The sequence below is a fragment of the Carassius carassius genome, chromosome 3, assembly GCF_963082965.1.
Source record: "Carassius carassius chromosome 3, fCarCar2.1, whole genome shotgun sequence".
Lineage (NCBI taxonomy): Eukaryota > Metazoa > Chordata > Actinopteri > Cypriniformes > Cyprinidae > Carassius > Carassius carassius.
Genome location: NC_081757.1, coordinates 29,879,936 through 29,901,568, shown reverse-complemented (window position 1 = coordinate 29,901,568; position 21,633 = coordinate 29,879,936). Strand labels below are relative to the sequence as shown.

The following is a 21,633-nucleotide window of genomic DNA, read 5'->3' as shown; positions in this document are numbered from 1 at the left end:
CAGTCTGTTTCCCCTGGCAAAGAGCGGCAGGATTTAAAGACTGAAATGGGGAGGGAGTGATGGATCAGGAGGAGGGGCAAGAGAAAAATGGTAAACAGAGTTTCACCGAATGTTGTGCATTATATGATGGAAAGAGAATGAAGGAAATCAAACCAAACACAAGAAAAAAAGTTGTTCTTATAAGTAGGGGAACATAAAATCAGTTTCCACAGGCTCTTTGATTGGTGCAACCTATGGATCCAACTGCTTTTCAAGAACCCTTGAATTTTGTAAGGGGATATAAATGACATGTCCATGTTGTAATGCATTCAAAAGTTTGGGATCAGTTAGATTTTTTATGTTTTTCTTTTTAAAAAAAAATGCTTTATGCTTATCAAGAATGCATTTATTTAATCAAAAATACACTGGAAAAAAAAAACAGTAAAAATGTGATATATTTTTTTACAATTTAAAATGTTTGTTTTCTATGTATGCATGAATATATTGTAAAACATATTAACATTTTCAGCATCATTACTCCATTCTTCAGTGTAACATGATCACAAATCAGAAATCTTTCTAATATGCAGATTCTTTGATTAATAAAACATAATTAATTAATTAATTAAGAAACTTCAGTCAGAAAATGTTTCTTTTCTTTTTTCTTTCTTTTTTTTAAAGAAATTAATACTTTTATTCAGATGTGCTCACTTGCAAACTAAGTTTTAGTAAAGACTTAGAAAAATCACAGGTTCCAAAATCAGGATATTGATAATAAATGAGAATTATTTCGGTAACACTTTACAATAAGGTTCCATTAGTTAACATTAGTTAATGCATTAGTTAACATGAACTAACCATGAATGACACCTCTGTTCAGCATTAGTTACTATTTGTTAACGTTAACTCACACATGTACTAATGCATCAATTCACATTAACAGCACGGTTATTTAACATTAGTTAATGCATTAGTTAACATGAACTAACCATGAACTAACCATAAACGACACCTCTGTTCCGCATTAATTCATATTTGTTAACGTTAACTCACACATGTACTAATGCATCAATTCACATTAACGGCACGGTTAGTTAACATTAGTTAATGCATTAGTTAACATGAACTAACCATGAACTAACCATGAACGACACCTCTGTTCCGCATTAATTCATATTTGTTAACGTTAACTCACACATATACTAATGCATCAATTCACATTAACGGCACGGTTAGTTAACATTAGTTAATGCATTAGTTAACATGAACTAACCATGAACGACACCTCTGTTCCGCATTAGTTAATATTTGTTAACGTTAACTCACACATGTACTAATGCATCAATTCACATTAACAGAACGGTTATTTAACATTAGTTAATGCATTAGTTAACATGAACTAACCATGAACGACACCTCTGTTCCGCATTAATTCATATTTGTTAACGTTAACTCACACATATACTAATGCATCAATTCACATTAACGGCACGGTTAGTTAACATTAGTTAAATGCATTAGTTAACATGAACTAACCATGAACGACACCTCTGTTCCGCATTAGTTAATATTTGTTAACGTTAACTCACACATGTACTAATGCATCAATTCACATTAACAGAACGGTTATTTAACATTAGTTAATGCATTAGTTAACATGAACTAACCATGAACGACACCTCTGTTCCGCATTAATTCATATTTGTTAACGTTAACTCACACATGTACTAATGCATCAATTCACATAAATAAGGCATTGATTTGTTGGTAAACATAACTCTACAGCGGAAAAATGTTGTTCATGTTTATACGCACTTTACTATCATTACTTGCATTCAAATAAGCATTTATTAATGGATTGAGTGAATCTTATTGTAAAGTGTTCACTATTTCAACATTAACTGATGTGTTACTAACATTTGTAGACTCTTTATTGACATGACTTACCATTAATAAAGCATTTATTAATGGATTGAGTGAATCTTATTGTAAAGTGTTCACTATTTCAACATTAACTGATGTGTTACTAACATTTGTAGACTCTTTATTGACATGACTTACCATTAATAAAGCATTTATTGATGGAATTTATGAACCTTATTGTAAAGTGTTCACTTTTTTAACATTAACTTATGTGTTACTAACATTTGTAGACTCTTTATTGACATGACTTACCATTAATAAAGCATTTATTGATGGAATTTATGAACCTTATTGTAAAGTGTTCACTATTTCAACATTAACTGATGTGTTACTAACATTTGTAGACTCTTTATTGACATGACTTACCATTAATAAAGCATTTATTGATGGAATTTATGAACCTTATTGTAAAGTGTTCACTATTTCAACATTAACTGATGTTACTAACATCTGTAGACTCTTTATCTACATGACTTACCATTAATAAAGCATTTATTGATGGTATTTATAAACCTTATCGTGTACACTATTTCAGCATTAACTGATGTTACTAACATCTGTAGACTCTTTATCTACATGACTTACCATTAATAAAGCATTTATTGATGGTATTTATAAACCTTATCGTGTACACTATTTCAGCATTAACTGATGTGTCAGTAATATTTGTAAATGTAAATGTGTGAAAGCCATTCATTATTAACATTTTCTGGATGTTGAGAAAAGACCTCTTTATTACATTATCAGAACTGGTCAACATTGGCAATCTTTGCCAGAACAAAACATACAAAACAAAATTTTTAAGGACAAAACAAAATGTGCTGCCCTATCAATTCAGGCCTAAACAAGGCAAAATATATTATTGTAATAAACATGGAAAACACGTATATGGTTCTTTTTTTTTGCGACTTTTTATAGCATGAAAATTGATTATTTTCTTATCGGAAGCAACTTCCCATCCGTTTTCATTGTTTGTATTATGTTTGCAATGTTCTCATCGGCCATGATTGCGTCTTGACATTTCTGGGTTATGTTTGATAATTTCTCTCCCTTTTCCTGTTTTTCATGGATTTCTGCATATTTCTCTGGTGCTGCAATCGCCAGTTCAGCAATAGCTGCACTCTGCACGATTGTGTTCCGGTCAACACCATACTTCCGGAAAGCTTCTGCCATGTTGCTTCATCTTTTGAAAATCTCCAGGACTGATTTGTACCGCTTTACCACCTGCCATGGATCAGTAACTAAGACAGTAAAAAAAAAAAATTAAAAAAAATATTTTTTTTAAAAGAAGAAATTTCGGCAATTGTTATGTTTCTCGTGATCACATTTTAAGAACACATTCCATTCATGTGTTTAATGGTAAACTACACAACACAGATTACAAAACACAAGTTTTCCATTCCTGATATATTAAAAAAACATTTATTAAATTATTTCAATTTGCACAACCTACCCCTTTGACAGAATTTACTCATTTACTTGTTTTTTTTCTGTTTTTTCACTCTTTTCTTTGCTTTCTTTCCCTTCTTCTTTCTTTTCTTCTTCTCCCTCGAAGAGTCTGAGCTAGATGACTCTGAGTCAGAAGACTCAGAAGAGTCAGAGTCAGTGGAGTCACTTTCTGAATCGATTTTCATTCTTTTGGGGATGTCTGCAGGCTTATCTTTAATTCTGTCAGGAATGTTGTTGTCCATTTTGATGGCTTTAATCGGGGAAGAAAAAAAAACAGTTAAAAGTCATATTCTGTATGCCTGCATTTGTGACTCTAGGTTACATGTTAACTTCACTCCAAATGACAAAAAAAGTCCATATCAACATCACCACTGCCTGTTACATCTATCTTAGTTCAGTTTAATACGTGGGTTTACCAGATTTACCACATTTTATGTATTTAAAGAGAGATTTTAACACTAAAACAACACAAAACTTTCACAAAAACTTTACCTTCTGACAGCTGTTGTCTAAGGAAATCTCGATCTTTTGTTAAATCTTCTATTTTCTCCTGCAGATACTGACATTTCACCTTCCAGGTGTCAGTCTCTGCCTTGGCTTTAGCCAAAGCTATAGACACAGTGGGCGCTGCTTCAGTGGGTTTATCTAAAAAGAAAAAATAAATAATAATAATAGGCTATTTAACAACAAAATCATCCTGATTATGTTACACACACAGAGGGAGGGAGGGAGGGAGGGAGAGGGGGGTTGGAGGGACTCTTAAGGTTTACTTAGTTAAAAATTGTAAGTAAAAATCGTTTCGTTTTCTCAGTTATTTCTACTATTCAAGCCTGGATCAACCGTTTTCTTGATGGTTTCATTTGTAAAACTTAATTAGTAGCTATCTAAAGTTAGCTAGTTGATAAACGTGCATCATTTACCGGATTTTTCTGTGCGTTCATCCCGAGACAGTTTTTTCTTCTGTCTCCCTCTGGTCTGATGGTTTAAATTGTCATCCGTTATTCCACTCTCCATCATCAAACTTGCTTTGGCATTCGACACCTGTTTATCAGTCTCCGCTGTATAACCGCTGGCCGCTCTATTTATTTATTTATTTTTGCCGCGAAGTGCTGAAGGATTGTGGGTATGGTAGTTTTTCTTTAAATGAACTGCAGAAATTAAGCTTCTTTTTTTTCTTTTTCTTTTTTAACGAAGCTGAAATAACAATGACTGATGGCTTCAATATAATAACAGCATTTAAAAATTTGAAAGTGAATAATACGTTTGTCTTGTTTTGATTTAAAATTGTATTGCTAAAAATCTCTCGGGATTTGTACTTCCGGAAGGAACGCTACTTCCTGATGAAAAGCCGAAAAGCCCGCTCAACTCCCACGCAAATTAACAGATGCAACGGCGAACATCACGTACAATCCAGTGACACATCATGTAAGATTTGATTACAGCTTTTAAAGACTGTATGTAAATCTAAGAATTGTAAATTATAAATGTTACATAAATGTATGTTTCTTTCTTCAGCTCTAACATGAAATGTAGCCTATATAGCACAACACTATAATTGTTTTTCTGATATATTTATTCTTTAACTATTTTATTAAATAAATAATTCTATATATTAGAATTATAACATACTGTATATTCATCTTTATTCATGAAATGCAAAATGCATAAAACCTTACCATAGTTAATCAGATAATATTTACATTGTTTTCAGTCAATGTATTTGTTTTGTGTGTTGAGTAGGCCTATGTCTAAACCACCTGTTGCATGAATACTAAATATTAATGTATTAATTATTATTATTATTATTTTAAATATACTCTTTTAAATAATTGTTTATGTATTTATAAGGTGACATGGCTCCGTCATTAAATCGAAAATTGCTGTCAATGATTGAAGGACGTCAAACAAAGAGGAAGAAACTTAAGTTGATTAAATGGCTCCAGAAAAAAAAATTGCTTAAAGCAAAAATGAAGTGCAATTTATGCCAACATAAAATGAAGCTGACTCATAAACCCAACAAAGCAGACAACTATGTTTGGTAAGTATTATTATTATTATTAATTTAAAATAATTGCATGACCAGAGCTTGCTTGATTAAATTATCTTTTTAATAATTCATAATTTTATTGTCCAGACATAGCTGGTTTTAGGAAAATTTAAACAAATATGACGCAGAGTCTTACTAGAATCTTTTATAACATGTTTAAAGGTCCTGTACACGAAACAGACATAAGGGAAGGTTCAAGTCAGTGAGGTATGGATCACTTTTTGCCAAGTCAAAGTGTAATTTATTCTCCTGGATGAAGTTCATATATCGGTATGTTTAAAACATTTTAATTGAAGTTTAGTCTAATTTTGAAAGTAGTTGAACAGAAATATGAACACTAAAGTTTTGTCATTTTTTTTAACAAAGGTTTGCTCAAGGCCTTCAGTTGAGACAAATCGACATGATTGAAGATGGCATTGCTGGAAGCTCACGTACACTCAGCAGCATGGCCAAGAAAGTTCGAGCTATTTGTAAAGAATCCATGAAGTTGTATGCCAGAAGGAAGGGCCAAATGATAGGACAACCCAGGGAGTTTGTTATGATTGATGAGAGCAACTTCCGTCACAAGCGAAAGGTAATTTAAATATTCCCATAAAATGTATCTTTATTTTAGATTAATAACCTTAGTTATGTTAGTGAAATTGTGTTTTACATTATGTACTTTGTACATAAGGCAAAATTAGCAATTTGGCTAAACAAAAAATACCCAGTTTGGTAAAACTTTACTTGAAGGGGTGTGCATAAGACTGACATGACACCATTATAATCATGACATGACAGATGTCATAAATGTGAAGGAGGTCTTATGCATGTTTATGACAACTGTCATTAAGTGTCATTCGCTCAATTATGACATTTTTTAATGCAAATATGACATTGTTTGAGATGTCTTTGTTATGACAACTTGACATAAACCAATACATCATAATCTGTCAGTGTCTTTGTCATTACAACTTGACATTACCAAGACAACATAAATTGTCATAAATATGTCATAAACATGACATAGCAGATTAACTATCAAACTTAAAGGGATAGTTCGCCAAAAAATGAAAATTCTGTCATCATTTACTCACCCTCAAGTTGTTTCAAACCTGTATGAGTTTATTTTTTCTGCTGAACACAAAAGAATATATTTTGAAAAATGTCGGTAACCAAACAGTTGATGGACCCCACTGACTTCCATAGTAGGAAAAAAAAATACTATGGAAGTCAATGGGGTCCATCAACTGTTTGGTTACCGACATTTTTCAAAATATATTCTTTTGTGTTCAGCAGAAAAAATAAACTCATACAGGTTTGAAACAACTTGAGGGTGAGTAAATGAGAACAGAATTTTCATTTTTGGGCGAACTATCCCTTTAAGAAACCACTAGCTTTATGGGTTAACATTACATTAAACTGTCATGTGATTGGTTTTGACATTGGCTGTCATGAGGCCATTATAACTGTGTCATGAATGTTTTTCTTGACCTCAACTACAGTGGTACAAATTTAATGTCATTAAAATGTTATAATGGCTTCATGACAGCCAATGTCAAAACCAACCACATGACAGTTTAATGAAATGTTAACCCATAAAGCTAAGTGTTTGATAATTAATCTGCTATGTCATGTTTATGACATATTTATGACAGGTTGTGTTGTCTTAGTAAAGTCAAGTTGTCATAACAAAGACTTCTCAAACAATGTAATGTTTGCATTAAAAATGTCATAATTGAGCGAATGACACTTAATGGCATTTGTCATAAACATGCATAAAACCTTCATATTCATGACATGTGCTATGTCATGATTATGATGGTGTCATGTCAGTCTTATGCACACCCCTTCAAGTAAAGTGTTACCAAGAGTTTTAAGTGTTAAGTTCAAAGAGTGTTAGATTGATTGTTAGGCCGATGAGTGTTAGAATGTATAGAAGGATTGCATTGTTTTGAATGATGTATGCCTTGTTTCCACCGAGCGGTACAGTATAGTACAGTACGATTCGTCATGGTAAACCCTGATCCGGCTTGCATTTCCACTGCCAACAGTGGGCCAACCCTTACTTGATTGGCGCGGTGTATGCCTGAAAGAAACGAACAATATAATTCTTGTAAAGTAGAAAACAACACAGAAAATAACAATGGAGTGCATACAGTATAGCAGATCTTGTTCTTGCTTCTCGGCTGTCCTTCTGCTTGTCACAAGAAGAAATGGTATTGTGTTTCAACTGTATTAAAAATGGCTCCTCTTGTGTTATCATTCCTCTTATAGCAGGCGCAAGTGTTGATTATCTGTCAACAAATCAATGTTCTGCTAACTCCACCCTTTAGTACCGGACTACTGTGCTACGTACCCCAATGAAAGGGTCTCAAAAAAGTGGTACGGTATGGTTCGGTTCAGAATTAGGGTATCATTCACATCTTCTGACAATCTAAACTACAAAAATTGAGTACCGTACTGAGCCGTACGGCTCAGTGGAAATGAGGCATTCTATACATTTGGAAGCTTTGTATTTTTAAATATTGTATAGTTGTATACTTGTTTTTCAGTATGGACGTGGAAGGTTCGCAAAGACTTGGCGTAGAAGAAAGTGGGTCTTTGGGATGCTGGGGGTTGCACCAAGAAATAACAAGCCTATTCTGAAACTCGTTCATCGAAGGTCCCGAAACCATCTTATCCCACATATTGTACGACATGTGCATCCTGGAAGTTCCATACTTAGTGATGAATGGCGTGCTTACAGAGGGGTACTAAGCGATCTTGGCTATAACCATTTTCCTGTGAAGCATAATCAGTGTTTTGTAGATCCAATAACAGGCAGCCATACACAAAATCTGGAAAGAGCATGGTTAACTTACAAAGGAAAAATATGGCGTCTTAGAGGAAATAGGACAGAGGACCTACTAAAACAACATCTAAAACTGATAGAGTGGACTTACTGGCTTGGAAATCGGCACACAAATGGTCCTCTTGGAAGACTGTTGAAGGATATTCATCGAAAATATCACTTTTAAAACACAAAGCTGATAACTCCCCGAAGCCCATTATTTCTCCAGCCTAACTTGACCATGCTGGCTCACTCCCAGATCATCCTTATTTTTACTCTTTTGAAACACCTCTTCCATAGTCCCATTCATTGATACAAACAGTATATATATTTCTTATTTTGTACATTTTGTAATTCTGCTGCAGATGATTTTTCTTGCTTCAAACACTACAGTTGTACAAATGAATTTCCAATTGTCTTTTTATTAATTTGTAATATGTATACATTGTTAATTGAGACCATTGTTATGTAATGTAGTAAAGGTTTTGAAAATGCAAGTGATGTGTGACTTTCACTCATTTAAGGTCCAGTAAAATCAATAATCACTGCTTTGTGTCAAATCTACAAATGTAAGTACATCAATTTACAATAAGGTTCATAAATTCCATTAATACATGCTTTAATAATAGTAAGTCATGTTAATAAAGAGTCTACAAATATTAGTAATCCATAAGTTAATGTTGAAATAGTGAACACTTTACAATAAGGTTCATAAATTCCATCAATAAATGCTTTATTAATGGTAAGTCATGTCAATAAAGAGTCTACAAATGTTAGTAACACATCAGTTAATGTTGAAATAGTGAACACTTTACAATAAGGTTCATAAATTCCATCAATAAATGCTTTATTTATGGTAAGTCATGTCAATAAAGAGTCTACAAATGTTAGTAACACATCAGTTAATGCTGAAATAGTGTACACGATAAGGTTTATAAATACCATCAATAAATGCTTTATTAATGGTAAGTCATGTAGATAAAGAGTCTACAGATGTTAGTAACATCAGTTAATGTTGAAATAGTGAACACTTTACAATAAGGTTCATAAATTCCATCAATAAATGCTTTATTAATGGTAAGTCATGTCAATAAAGAGTCTACAAATGTTAGTAACACATCAGTTAATGTTGAAATAGTGAACACTTTACAATAAGGTTCATAAATTCCATCAATAAATGCTTTATTTATGGTAAGTCATGTCAATAAAGAGTCTACAAATGTTAGTAACACATCAGTTAATGTTGAAATAGTGAACACTACAATAAGGTTCACTCAATCCATTAATAAATGCTTATTTGAATGCAAGTAATGATAGTAAAGTGCGTATAAGTAGAATTATGTTTACCAACAAATCAATGCCTTATATAAAAGAGTGTTGATAAGGTACACAACAGTATTTTTACATTTAGGGTAACATAGTGAGTTAGAAATGTTCATATATAGTGTGTGTCAACTGCTGCGTAAACTAATGTAAATATGTACAGTTTAACCCCTACAAAACAGTACAGCTATTTACAGGCATTGTTCATGGTTAGTTCATGTTAACTAATGCATTAACTAATGTTAACCAAACGTACTGTTAATGTGAATTGATGCATTAGTATATGTGTGAGTTAACGTTAACAAATATGAATTAATGCGGAACAGAGGTGTCGTTCATGGTTAGTTCATGTTAACTAATGCATTAACTAATGCTAACTAACCGTGCCGTTAATGTGAATTGATGCATTAGTACATGTGTGAGTTAACGTTAACAAATATTAACTAATGCTGAACAGAGGTGTCGTTCATGGTTAGTTCATGTTAACTAATGCATTAACTAATGTTAACTAATGGAACCTTATTGTAAAGTGTTACCATTATTTCTGAAGGGCCATGTGACACTGAATACTGGAGTAATGGCTGATGGCTATGTTATCTTTTTTTTTTTTTATTTAAGACATTATAAAATGATGTCTTAAATCTATCTTAGATAATCTATGACTTTTGGCAATAATGTAAGCAATTATTTGTGTTCCTTTCTTGTGAAAAAAAAAAAAAATTCTATGAAAACAGACTTTAAAATGACAGTTTCTCCCTCAGTCTGAATTCAACCACATCACACTAACCATTCTACACCCATAATAATTTAGACACATACAATACTTTTTATTCCTATTTTTGAGGCATATTATATTCAGGGAGGGTACTGGCAAGCTTAACAACTCAACCCAATCACATAAAATTAAAATGGAAAATTATTATTTGTCAATATTTTATTTTAATCCATAAGTATATTCAGTGCAATTATTTCATTGCTTCCATGTATGATCTACTCTCCTACACTACATGAGGAGCAGTGGCCATTTTGAGTGAAAAACTACAACCCCTATACAACAAATATGCCACACTCTCTTGAGAAAGGAGGCCATCGAGGTGGTCCCTCTTCACGACAGAGAGTCCAGGTTCTACAGTCGCTATTTCATAATTTTGAAGAAGGATGGAGGGTTGCGTCCTATTCTAGATCTGCATCAGTTGAACTGCTCAATCATGAGACTGAAGTTCAGGATGCTCGCAATCAAATAAGTCATTGCACGTACTTTTAAGCTTCCTTGTCGATATGTCACCCCTCCCATGACGTCTCACCCATTTACTGGACTGATTACTCATGTAATTCAGAGCATGGTCACGCTGCCCCAGCGTCTCGATCCCTCAGGGAGCCATGGTTACATGTGTAACCTAGAGACTCATTGTTACTGCATGGCCACATGTTGGATGTGTTGCAGATACGTTGGCCCAGAAACAAGAAGACAATATGGAATTAGGAATGAACACAGTACTCAATTGCCATCTGACATAGTAAAGACAAAAAAAATAAAATTGTGTAAAATATTTTTTTTTACAAAACAAAAGAGTCCATAGACACACAGTTTGTCTACTTTTAACTTCAGTCCTACAATTTGTTAAAAAAATATGATAGATGTTACATCTGTTATCATTAAATTGTAGAAACATATGAGCAGTATGTAGATGTTTGTTTGATAACAAGTGCTGTGTAAAATCTTTTTTTTAAATAATCTTATTTTGTCCGTTTGTTACAGGGGTTAAACTTTAATTAATAAAAGGTATTTAATGCCTGAGGTGGGAAAATATAATTTTTTGGAGGTTTGATATGTGCCTAATTATGTGAGGTATGTAGAAAATGAATCATAAGTAGCTGGAAAAAAGTTTAAATGTTACCGAATCCCAGGAATGACCCATTTGCAATATAAGCTGTGTCCAAATTCAGAGGCTGCATCTTTCAAATGCTGTATTCAGAAACTGTTCTTTATTTCCCAGCCCATGACAAGTACAACTGATAGATCCTTTGCAGCCTGGACCATCCCAAGATTCACTGAATGCTGGTGATGATGACTGTTTGGGAGAAATTGCCAGATTACACTTTTACATTTAAGTAAATAAAGGTTTTTGGTCGTACCTGATTCAATCATGGACAGCAGTTCCACATGATAGAATGAGTTTATCTGGACACATCTAATTTTATACTGAGTTCACCTTAGCTCATCCTACATGTGTTAGAGTAGAGAAAACATTAATCCATTGTGTGGAAACATGCTTGACACTTCACCACAATGATAACTCACCCAAAAATCATAACATAATGTTTTTTAAAATGCTAGTATAATAAAACATTAAATGTTAACAGGTGAAGACTACATTAGTGAGAAAAAAAAAATTGTGTATATATTATATAATGTATCAAAAAAACATTAAAAATAACATGTGTACTTAAAAAATACCCTGCAATTATACTATTGGTGTACTAAACTGGAATACTTATAGTCTGCTAAACTGGAACAACTAATGTTGTACTTCATGAACTTTAATTGTGCAGCTGTAGTGAATAAGTCCAACTGAAGATATACTGAAGTATATTAATTGCTCTAAAGTGGAACTATTGTAAATATACTTTAAGTACACTTTAAATATCTTGCATTTAAAGACACATTATTCAAATACCATGAAATCCTCATCAATATTGATATTAGGCTTATTGTTAAGAAATGTGCATTGTACACAAATACTCCAAATAAAGTTTAATTATATTTTTTTATATCAGTAAGTGATATATCAGTAAATATGCTAATAGATTCATCTAAACTTATTATGAAAAAAAAGCATTTTAAATATATTACTTTTTTCCTTATCTTGCTACTAAAAGTGCATGTTGGCTTGATGGGATGTGTGATGTTACAAAAACTTACTTTAAACATTTAAAGGTTGACATCTTACTAGGATGTGAATTTATAGATAGTTTATACTTAATAGTGTGCATAAATGGACAAAGGTGAACATATTTAGGCAGGTTGTGAACTTTGTTTTGTTTTCAGACAGTGGAATATAACCTTTTTTTTTTTAAAGTCCAGAACAAACGCCAGCTGCGGCAGTTGCTAGGCGACAAGAGCAATCCTCTGTAGGCTAGACCAGAGCAGTTGAGAAAAATGAGAACTGTTTCTTTGGCTCTTCGGTAGACCATCCCATTTAACAACACCAGGGGACATTATCCAACACCAGGTTTGCATAAACTGCTTAGACTTTTTAAAAAAAGTTATTCATCTAATTTATTTCCGCAGGACTAGTCATTACTTTTTAATATCAGTTACCACAAAATCTACAAAAACGCAAAGATACTTTTTTTCAGGGTCTTCTCACTACTGCACGGCTTTGGGACAATGGCGGCTTCACTTTTCTTAAAAGGAAGTGTTTGAAGGTGTGTTGTCCATCTTTTTTATTTACAGTCTAAGATAGTGACAAACTGGCCCCAGGTCTTACCTACCTTACCATCCTTCAATGATTCAGCCTCTGAACTGTCCTGTGACCTACATCAGATGTGTCACTTCAGTGACATTCACAAATCCTCTCCCGTGGCCTTATCATGGGATAGCATAGTGCCCATCCGATACGCGCAAGTAATAGGTTCTACCTGTAATACTGTGAATTCAGACAAATTAGTCTTTACATAATGTTAATTTTTCCTTTGCCTACTTTATAGCAGGGAAGTTTGTGATTTTGAATGCAGAAAATAAGTTACCTTAATTTGAAATAATGTTTGCTGGAAAAACAATAATAGACAAAGCAAATAATGATCCTCTTTCCAACACAGTCTAAGGCCCTTATTCTTCAGAAACAGTGGTGAATGGTTATCTTGTACTGATAAGGCAGTAAACTAATCATCCTAGAAAAATAGCTTTTACAACTCAGTTTATCTGTTATGTTGTTCTCATGAAGAGGTGTATAGATTCCTCACCCACTTTCATCTCTTTGTTTCAGTTCCAGTCTCACTTATTCCTACACCCTCTCTAGCTTTCTTTCTATTTCTCTCTATGCGAGTGCATTTGTTTCTAGGTTTGTCAGATGATGGCTGATGTGTTGTTTTGACTAAAACTTCACACTCCTAAAATAGGAATATATTAATCACAGTCTCTCCATATCACATGACAACAGAGAAGAAAAATACCAAGGCAGACAGAATAAAAGAGAGATATAGAGAAAGAAAATAATTATAATAATAACATTAATACTATTGGGTCCCAGCAACTGTGTCTGAAGAGTTTTAGCGGAGAGAATCCAATGCATTCATGAAAAATAAGAATGACAAATATGTTTAAAGTGTCTGTACTAGACAGAAAGCATCTCATTAGGTGTTTATGACGTTCTTTCTGCAACAAAACGAAACTTAAATGGCTGATGCTGTGGAATAGAAATAAGTAAACAGTAGACAGAAATATTAACATGAACATTAGACTAATTGCCTTTCTGATTGGATCATCTAAAAAAAATGTTTTTCCCTCCAAGAGGATCGTGGATTCATGATCATGGCACAGAACATCAATCCAGTTTAAAAAGACACACTTGACAAAAAAAAACAATACGCTGGAAGTGGCAGAAGACATCTCTTGTTTTTCTTTTTCTTTTTGCAGCTGCTGGCATTATAATGTTAAAGGAAAACCTGCGTAAAGATAAGAATAATGATAAAGAGGCATTCAAAACATTACATTTTTAAATATATGGCACGATAAATAAAATTCTCCATTTCCACATAACATTTAAAAAATACACCAAAGATTAAGCTGTAGAACATCACAGGCCATGCGTGTATCTTATCACACTCACAGTCTTTTATCAATGTTGATCCAGTGGAAAAGAGAGAAAAGAATGTCAGTAGGCAATGTGTTCATTTTATTGCAGCACATGTAAACACAAGGTATCTTCTGCCAAGGCCAAACTAGTGATGTCAGAGGCATGTCCAAATCAAACAAATTGCCACACTGGCCAACAATCTTCTTTAATCTTTAGAGTGTGATGATGCAAAGCTTTCTGCATGAGATTCGTCATGAAGAAGTCAGATAATCAGGGGTGTACATAAAGTGCCCACAAAATCTTTATTTTAATGCAGAAATTATAAGCATTCTCATCCCAAGGCGTCATATACTGACCCTTTTGACATTTCGTCAACATCCTACACACATGGCACCCTCTAGCGTCAATATGAGACACAGATTATGGGTTAGGGTTAGACCGCTAGGAGGCGCCTTCTGGCCCATATTTATCTGCGTCTAATATTGACGCTAGAGGGTGCCATGTGCGTTAGATGTTGACGAAATGTCAAAAGGGTCAGTATGACGCCTTGGGATGAGAACGGTCTGGAAATTAAAGGGGTCATTAATTGATATTGAGAAATTTGAGTGGTCCTGTTTCAGAACTCAAAACATTATATAGTATATATGTTATATAGTTTAACCCTGTTACTATTGCTTTGTCTATTAAATTGTTTGATATTGTAACGACTGGGTGAAGGAGTGGCAGGAAGCAAGTGCGAGATTAATGAGATTTAATGAAGACAATGAAACAATACAATACTGAGACACAAATAATGCTGGGAGGAATGCACAGTCCAAGATGGTGGTGATGAATGATGAATCCGTAAGGTGGTGATGAATGATGAATCCGTAAGGCGGAGGTGAGTTGGCAGCAGGAGAGGGTGACACAGGAACTGCGGGGAAGCGAGCCGAAGGTAAGTGGTGTTGCTTGGTGGTGGGTTGCATAGAGTGGACGGGGTTCCGGGGAGACACGGACATCCAACGCAGAAACACACAAGAAAGCAACACCACTTACCTTCGGCTCGATTTCCCGCAGTTCCTGTGTCACCCTCTCCTGCTACCAACTCACCACCTCCTAAATCATAGAATAAATTAAGTTATACAGCAAATAATTATTGCACTGCAACCTTGTGTTTAATAACAGGAATGTAAGCCATTTTTGCATAATTTTTCTAATAATGACCAAAAATGTACAATAAAGCATTTTGTGCAATTACTGTTTTCTGTCAGTTTTATATATATATATATATATATATATATATATATATATATATGTTCTTTAAATTCCTCCCTTTTGTTAACTCAATACACATAGGAAAATTATTAACACTCATCAGTCCAGTGCAGTGTGTCAGTATCTTTTGCTGTCATCTGTGTTTGAATGGAGTGGGGTCCAAAAGTCTGAAACGTTTGAAAAATTTTTTTTTAAACCTTACAATAAACAAAGTCCTACAAAAAGGAAAGCTGTTGCAGGAGAAGAAAAAGCCATTTCATTTTGATAAAATGATCATTTAAGGTAATGATGACAAATCTTCTTTTTTTCTTTTTTTTTTTTAGAATAACATGCATAGATGACTCATTTACAATAAGACAATTAAGACTTTTAAAGAAAACTATTTTATTGTTTGAGCTGTCCACAAAAATACACCTCCTAATTTTGTTGAGTTAGATGTGTTCCTAAGTCAACATATTTTGTTGACCCTGGAACATTTCAATCCAAAAAGTTTGTCTTGACCATATCCCTACACCTAAATCTAACCTTAACCATGAGTAATCCCTAAAATCAGAGGAAATGATAGATTAATGACACTGCACCAAACACTGAATGTATGCCTAAACTTCACAAAACTATAAACTGGTTCTTCAAATCTGATTGGTTAATCATAATGTTGTTCAAGGGTCAATAAAGATGTTGATCCAGGAACATGTCGTACTGTCGGTAAAAATCAGGTTCTACTACAGTGCACAGTACACTTTCCCTAATATTTCACATAACACTTTGACCCTGCTTGACTGAGTTCAAATCCATAGATTATCTTGTCTAGAATGCCTGTCATGTCACGATTTTGAGAAAAAGACTGTTCAGATTTGCTATATGTGACACAGGTTTCTTTTGTGCAAACAGAAAACAGCTGATAGGAGAATATAGCTTACGTGATTGTCTACAAACCGCCTGACAAGTCTGTGAGAATTCAGGACTGCAATGGTAAACTCAGCAAAAGCAAAGTAGCAAAGACTGACCCATATGATCTGTTTAACATTTCTTTATGATACACATAGGTTTCTACAACAGGGTCAAGTCTAATCAATTTTGCAATAATCTATTGCTTTATTTTATCTGCATCTTCTTCTTTTAAAAACAAAAAAACAGAAAACAATGTTTTGCAGAGCAGTCAGAAATGCTTGTTTAAAAATATGTTCATTATATTCACAGTTGGAATTCACAGCTATTGTGTTGTCTGTTTGTTCTAGTTCACTTTCATATCTCTTTGTTTACCTTTTACAATGACTTTATAAACAATCACTATACTTCCTTGTTATATTTCCTTGCTGTTTTCTATTATAATATTTGTAGACACACAGACTTGGACTACAAATTAGAGACGTGTGAACAGCACAAGTAGGTTTGCATAAATGTGTTCAACCTAACACTATTGTTCAAAAGCTTTTGGTTACAGATTGATTGATTGATTGATTGAGCAGGGATGCATTATATTTATGTAGTATTATATATTAAACATTATGTATTTAAGTAAAATGTATTCAGTTACTGTTACAAACGATGCATAAACTATATGATTTTCAAAGTCGCGGACTGCTGTTCCTTTCACATTACACGCCTGTTTTGGGTATCAAGAAGTTACTGTGATTTGCACATTACACAACGGATCAACAACTGGGGTCACACATTAGATATACTATTTAGGAAGAATCCCCAACAACTCTGTTTTGTTTACAAATTGTATGCATGAGAAGGAGAATGACCTAAGACTACATCTCAATCTTTGACATTCACATACAACAGCTCTCTCATTAGCTGTGGGTCACCACCAATGTCATTTCACACTGCAAGACATTGGGCTTGTCCAAATACATACACTTGCAGTCTTTGCCCTTGACCACTTTTGCATTATTAACACACTATTTTCCTATTCAATGCTGTTCAGTTGCTTTGACACAATCTGTATTGTTAGAAGCGCTAAATAAATGAAGCGGACTTGACTTGACTTGTCTACTTGCTTGACATATTTCCTGTATTTGTTTAAGTAAGTGTTCCTGTAAGTTTTCAAGTGGTGGTGAAGTGGGGGTTGAAGTGTATGAAGAACTTTTCATTCCCTTATGGGATATGTATGTTTACAGAGCTTTATTTTGATTTTCAATACTTTCCACATGCATTGCTTCTGAAGATTACCTAATAAGTTGCAGGATGGTGTGTTTTTTGGTGGCAGGGAATGACATATGGTTCCTGACAAACATACAGTAAGTAAATGTTCTATATAGGTTCTAAATATTCTATATATGTTCTATATAGAGGTAATCACTATGTGGTTGTACTGTATGTATGTATATTGTACATACACTGTAACCCTAACTTTAACTAAAATAATTCAATTTAAATCAACTACTGTATTTTCATTTTCTGTTTTAAAATATAAGGTATTCCTGCGGTGGCAAAGTAAAATTTTCAGCAGCCATTACTGCAGTCTTCAGAAGGTCATTACACAATCCTTCAGAAAGCATTATAATATGCTGATTTGGTGCTCAAGTAACTTTCCTCGTTATTAATATCAAATACCATTCAAAAGCTTGGGGTTAGGATAAAAGGGGGGAAAAAAGGAAAAAAGAAAACGTGTGCTAATGTGATTAATATAACAAAATAAACAAAATTAGATACAAACCTAAAAAATGTCACCCTGTATCCACTTGGTGTCAGCAGAAGCAAATGAAAAAAAAATCCCAATAAGAAGCATGAACAATGTCTTACATTTTTATTACACCATTTTTATCTAAACTGCAAAAAAGAAAAGCTTTTTAAATCCAGATTTTAAAATCAACAATTTAAGTTATGGCAATCCGTTGATCCACACGCGCTCTTGTTGAATTATGTCTCAGATATTTGGTTTTTGATTAACTTTTAAAATATGAATTTATTTTGAAGTGCAGCAAACCACTGCAATGAATGAATAGATAATCACACAATGCTTTCTTGAGATTCTCAAAAAGTATAATTCTGGTGCACAATCTTCATCAGTAACTAAATGGGACTGTTAATAACTAGAGTTAAATTATGAATCAAGACTGGAAGAAAACAGAGTGAAATATGGCCTGCAAGAGAGAATTTTCTTTCAACCCAGATCTTCAAATCCTCAGCTGTTCTCTCCCTCTCTGCCTCGCTGTCTCTTTATTCATCAGCCCATCCCTCTTGTCTCTTTTTCTGTCTAACAGTAGATTGTGCATAATTTAATTCAGCCATTCTTCCTTGTTCCAGTCTTTTTCCCAGTAGCACTGGCATTAATGAGGAGCTCAGGTGTCAGGGGAAGAGACGTGTGTCAGACGTCAGGAGATACCACTGTGGAGACACAGAAGGGGGGCAACAAAAAGGGCTCAGAGAACAGTGGTTGAGGTGAGAATTGCAACTAATGAAGTATTTAACACAGGCTTTATATTTGTAAAGGTTATCAGCATCAGATGCAATCAAACATAAGAACGGAACAAATAACTTGTGTGCACCCACGTTACCTCAAGCTTTCCCATCTAACAGGTGTTTGTTGCATATCCTGAGCATGTGTGGCCGTGGGGGGTGTCATTAGAGCCACTCGTTGGGCTGGTGGGTGGCCAGGGCATGTGTGGAGATCCGGACGCCTGTAAATGTCACAGAAGAAAGTCCTACTGTGCATAGAACTCATTTCCTGTTAACAGCCAGCTCTGTCTAGTTCTGCATTATTGATAAAGGCCACACGTATGCTTGCAAACACACACACACACACACACACACACTTAAGCAAACAATACCAAACTATCTTGACAAGTAATTAAAGAACAACAAAAACTACTCCGACAAACTGCCAGATTTGGAAACTTCTTAATAATTTAGAGCCTGCAGAAAAGAGTTCTGGTAAATAAAACTGTTGATTAGCAAGTCAAGCATTTTTAAATGAGGGCCTATTCATTTATTTTTTTTCTTCAGTTTAAGAAATACTCCATGTAGTTGTTATACCAATCAATCATCTTCAAAAGATACACAAAACACTTAACAACATGAACAATAGTAAGTATATGGGTTTGTAAACAGGGTCTCCGTGATTTTGCCAAGTAAGACATGCTCCTGGATCAACATCGTTTGATGATCCTGGATCAACATTATTGTCCAAAAATATACACTTATCCCAATTCCTACCCCTAAACCTAACCCTACCCATAATTTATTCCTTAAATCAGTGGGAAATGATATCTGATTAACACGAGTGTAGAAGCACCTAACCCTGATTGTAAGCCTAAAACAGATATTTCCTGAAAAGTTATATATCAGTTCTGATTGGTTGATTGGAATGTTGTTCCAGGATCAACAAGGATGTTGATTGTACTTGGCGAAATCGTGCTCACCATCTTTTGCACGTGATTGTGAACTTCAGCCATGAAACTTGTTAACTAGCACATTAGGAAAGGCGATTTGCAAAGATTCATAAAAAACCCTCCTCAATTCTTTTGTTTATCAAGCTGGATCATGAATGATTTGCGCAAACATAGACGCAATAAGTCAGATCGGGGATCTGCGCACTCCCTTCAAAAATGAAAGTAACTTTAATCCTCTGCATCTTCAGCGGCTTAGATGTTGGGAGTAAACGATGACTGCTTCATTCATTATTATATCCAAAACACAACACCTCAATCGCTTCGGACTCGTTCTTGTCTTCCCCTGCACCAGAGTCGACACCATGGTGGACAGCTAACAGCTCACTCAAGGTAGGTTTAAGGCAAGATGGCCTTGTCAATCAACCATCGTGGGAGGGGCCTGTGCAGAACTACGTCATTCTGACAGGAGTCTCAGAACAGCTTGATATGACAAAGGGGATTTTAACCTGTTAAGCGGTACAGTCCCACATATGGGATTTTTATTTCCGTGCCTCTGAGAGTATGGGAGTTTTTAACCACATAATGTTTATTTTAGGTTTTAGACATTTAAAACCACATATGTACTAGTAAAACAATACATTTAGAGTTTGTAAAATACACATGGATGTTTATGGAAGCACCAATAACAATCCATTCAAATATAATTTGATGTGTTTTATGAAAATCAGACACACATAGTGTAAGTGACTATAAAGTTCACTTTATTCTTCTCCCATATCACTGACCACTTATTTGCATGTATTTCCGGAGAAATTAAAGAATTTACTTGTGCTAAATCTGACTGACAGGACTCTTAACGGCAGCATTAACAAACATGGCGGCGCCCTTCTCACGTTACAGATTACAATCAAGATCATTTAAAAAAGTTTTTTAAACGACAAAACACAAATTTACACACATTTGTGAATAGGGAATACGTTGATTATATTGTAAGCAAGTTTATGAATATTATGATTTAAAAAGAAAAAAAATAACTAAATAAAAGCAATCCATCTGTCATGCAGTGTTATTGTGGTCGCTGTGTGTCGCGTGAAAAGCATGACGCATTGCCATGGAAACAATAAGGGGAAACGTTCTAAAATAGCATTTGCCTAAAATAATTCACTCTGGGGGGACCACTAGAATATTTTTAACTCAGCAGTGAAAGGGTTAAAATAGGGATTAAAAAAAAAAAAAGGTGGATTTTTATCATTATAGGATGGATGTGTACACACACTTCCAACACACATTTATGTTCAAACTAAACATGAATGTTGTATCTGATGACCCTTTCAAGAAACAGCAGTGAATTTTTTACGACTCAGAAATTGACTCAAAATTGGATGGAAATTGCAGTGCTCAATTTTAAAGTTAATTCATTTACATATGACCCACATACATTCTGAAGGTGAAATAAATGCACATTAAATCATAACCCAAGGTTGTCCATTCATTCATTCATTCATTCATAAAAAAAAAGAAAAGAAAATGTATATATATATATATATATATATATATATATATATATATGTGTGTGAATCAACCAATTAAAATCACCAAAAGTCACTTTAAGGTGCCACTGAATTGAGGTCATGTCTCAATTATTTTCTAGTGAGGAAAAAATAATCCATACTGATTCGATACTATCTTATTTGTTTAGACAAAGCG

General features: G+C 34.1%; 1 protein-coding gene and 1 long non-coding RNA gene across 2 annotated transcripts; one reads left to right on the top strand and one right to left on the bottom strand.

Moving 5' to 3' along the window:
• Positions 1 to 3,377: 3,377 nt before the first annotated feature.
• LOC132113068 (coiled-coil domain-containing protein 106-like) lies at positions 3,378 to 4,365 on the bottom strand. The gene is made up of 3 exons (XM_059520883.1): positions 4,272 to 4,365; positions 3,844 to 3,996; positions 3,378 to 3,601 (listed from the first exon to the last, which is right to left on the bottom strand). The coding sequence occupies exons 1-3, from the start codon at positions 4,363 to 4,365 to the stop codon at positions 3,378 to 3,380; spliced, it is 471 nt and encodes a 156-aa protein (XP_059376866.1).
• A 908-nt stretch (positions 4,366 to 5,273) lies between these two features.
• Positions 5,274 to 5,848, top strand: LOC132114850 (uncharacterized). The gene is made up of 3 exons (XR_009425374.1): positions 5,274 to 5,389; positions 5,561 to 5,668; positions 5,765 to 5,848. It is a non-coding gene; the product is annotated as an uncharacterized LOC132114850 (long non-coding RNA).
• The last annotated feature ends 15,785 nt before the right edge of the window (positions 5,849 to 21,633 follow it).

Excerpts from the sequence above, each read along its gene's own strand:
- LOC132113068 (XM_059520883.1), bottom strand. The coding sequence starts at position 4,365 with ATGGAGAGTGGAATAACGGATGACAATTTAAACCATCAGACCAGAGGG. Across the intron at positions 3,997-4,271 it reads TGAACGCACAGAAAAATCCG|ATAAACCCACTGAAGCAGCG; the intron begins GTAAATGATGCA and ends TTTTCTTTTTAG. Across the intron at positions 3,602-3,843 it reads TAGACAACAGCTGTCAGAAG|CCATCAAAATGGACAACAAC; the intron begins GTAAAGTTTTTG and ends CCCCGATTAAAG.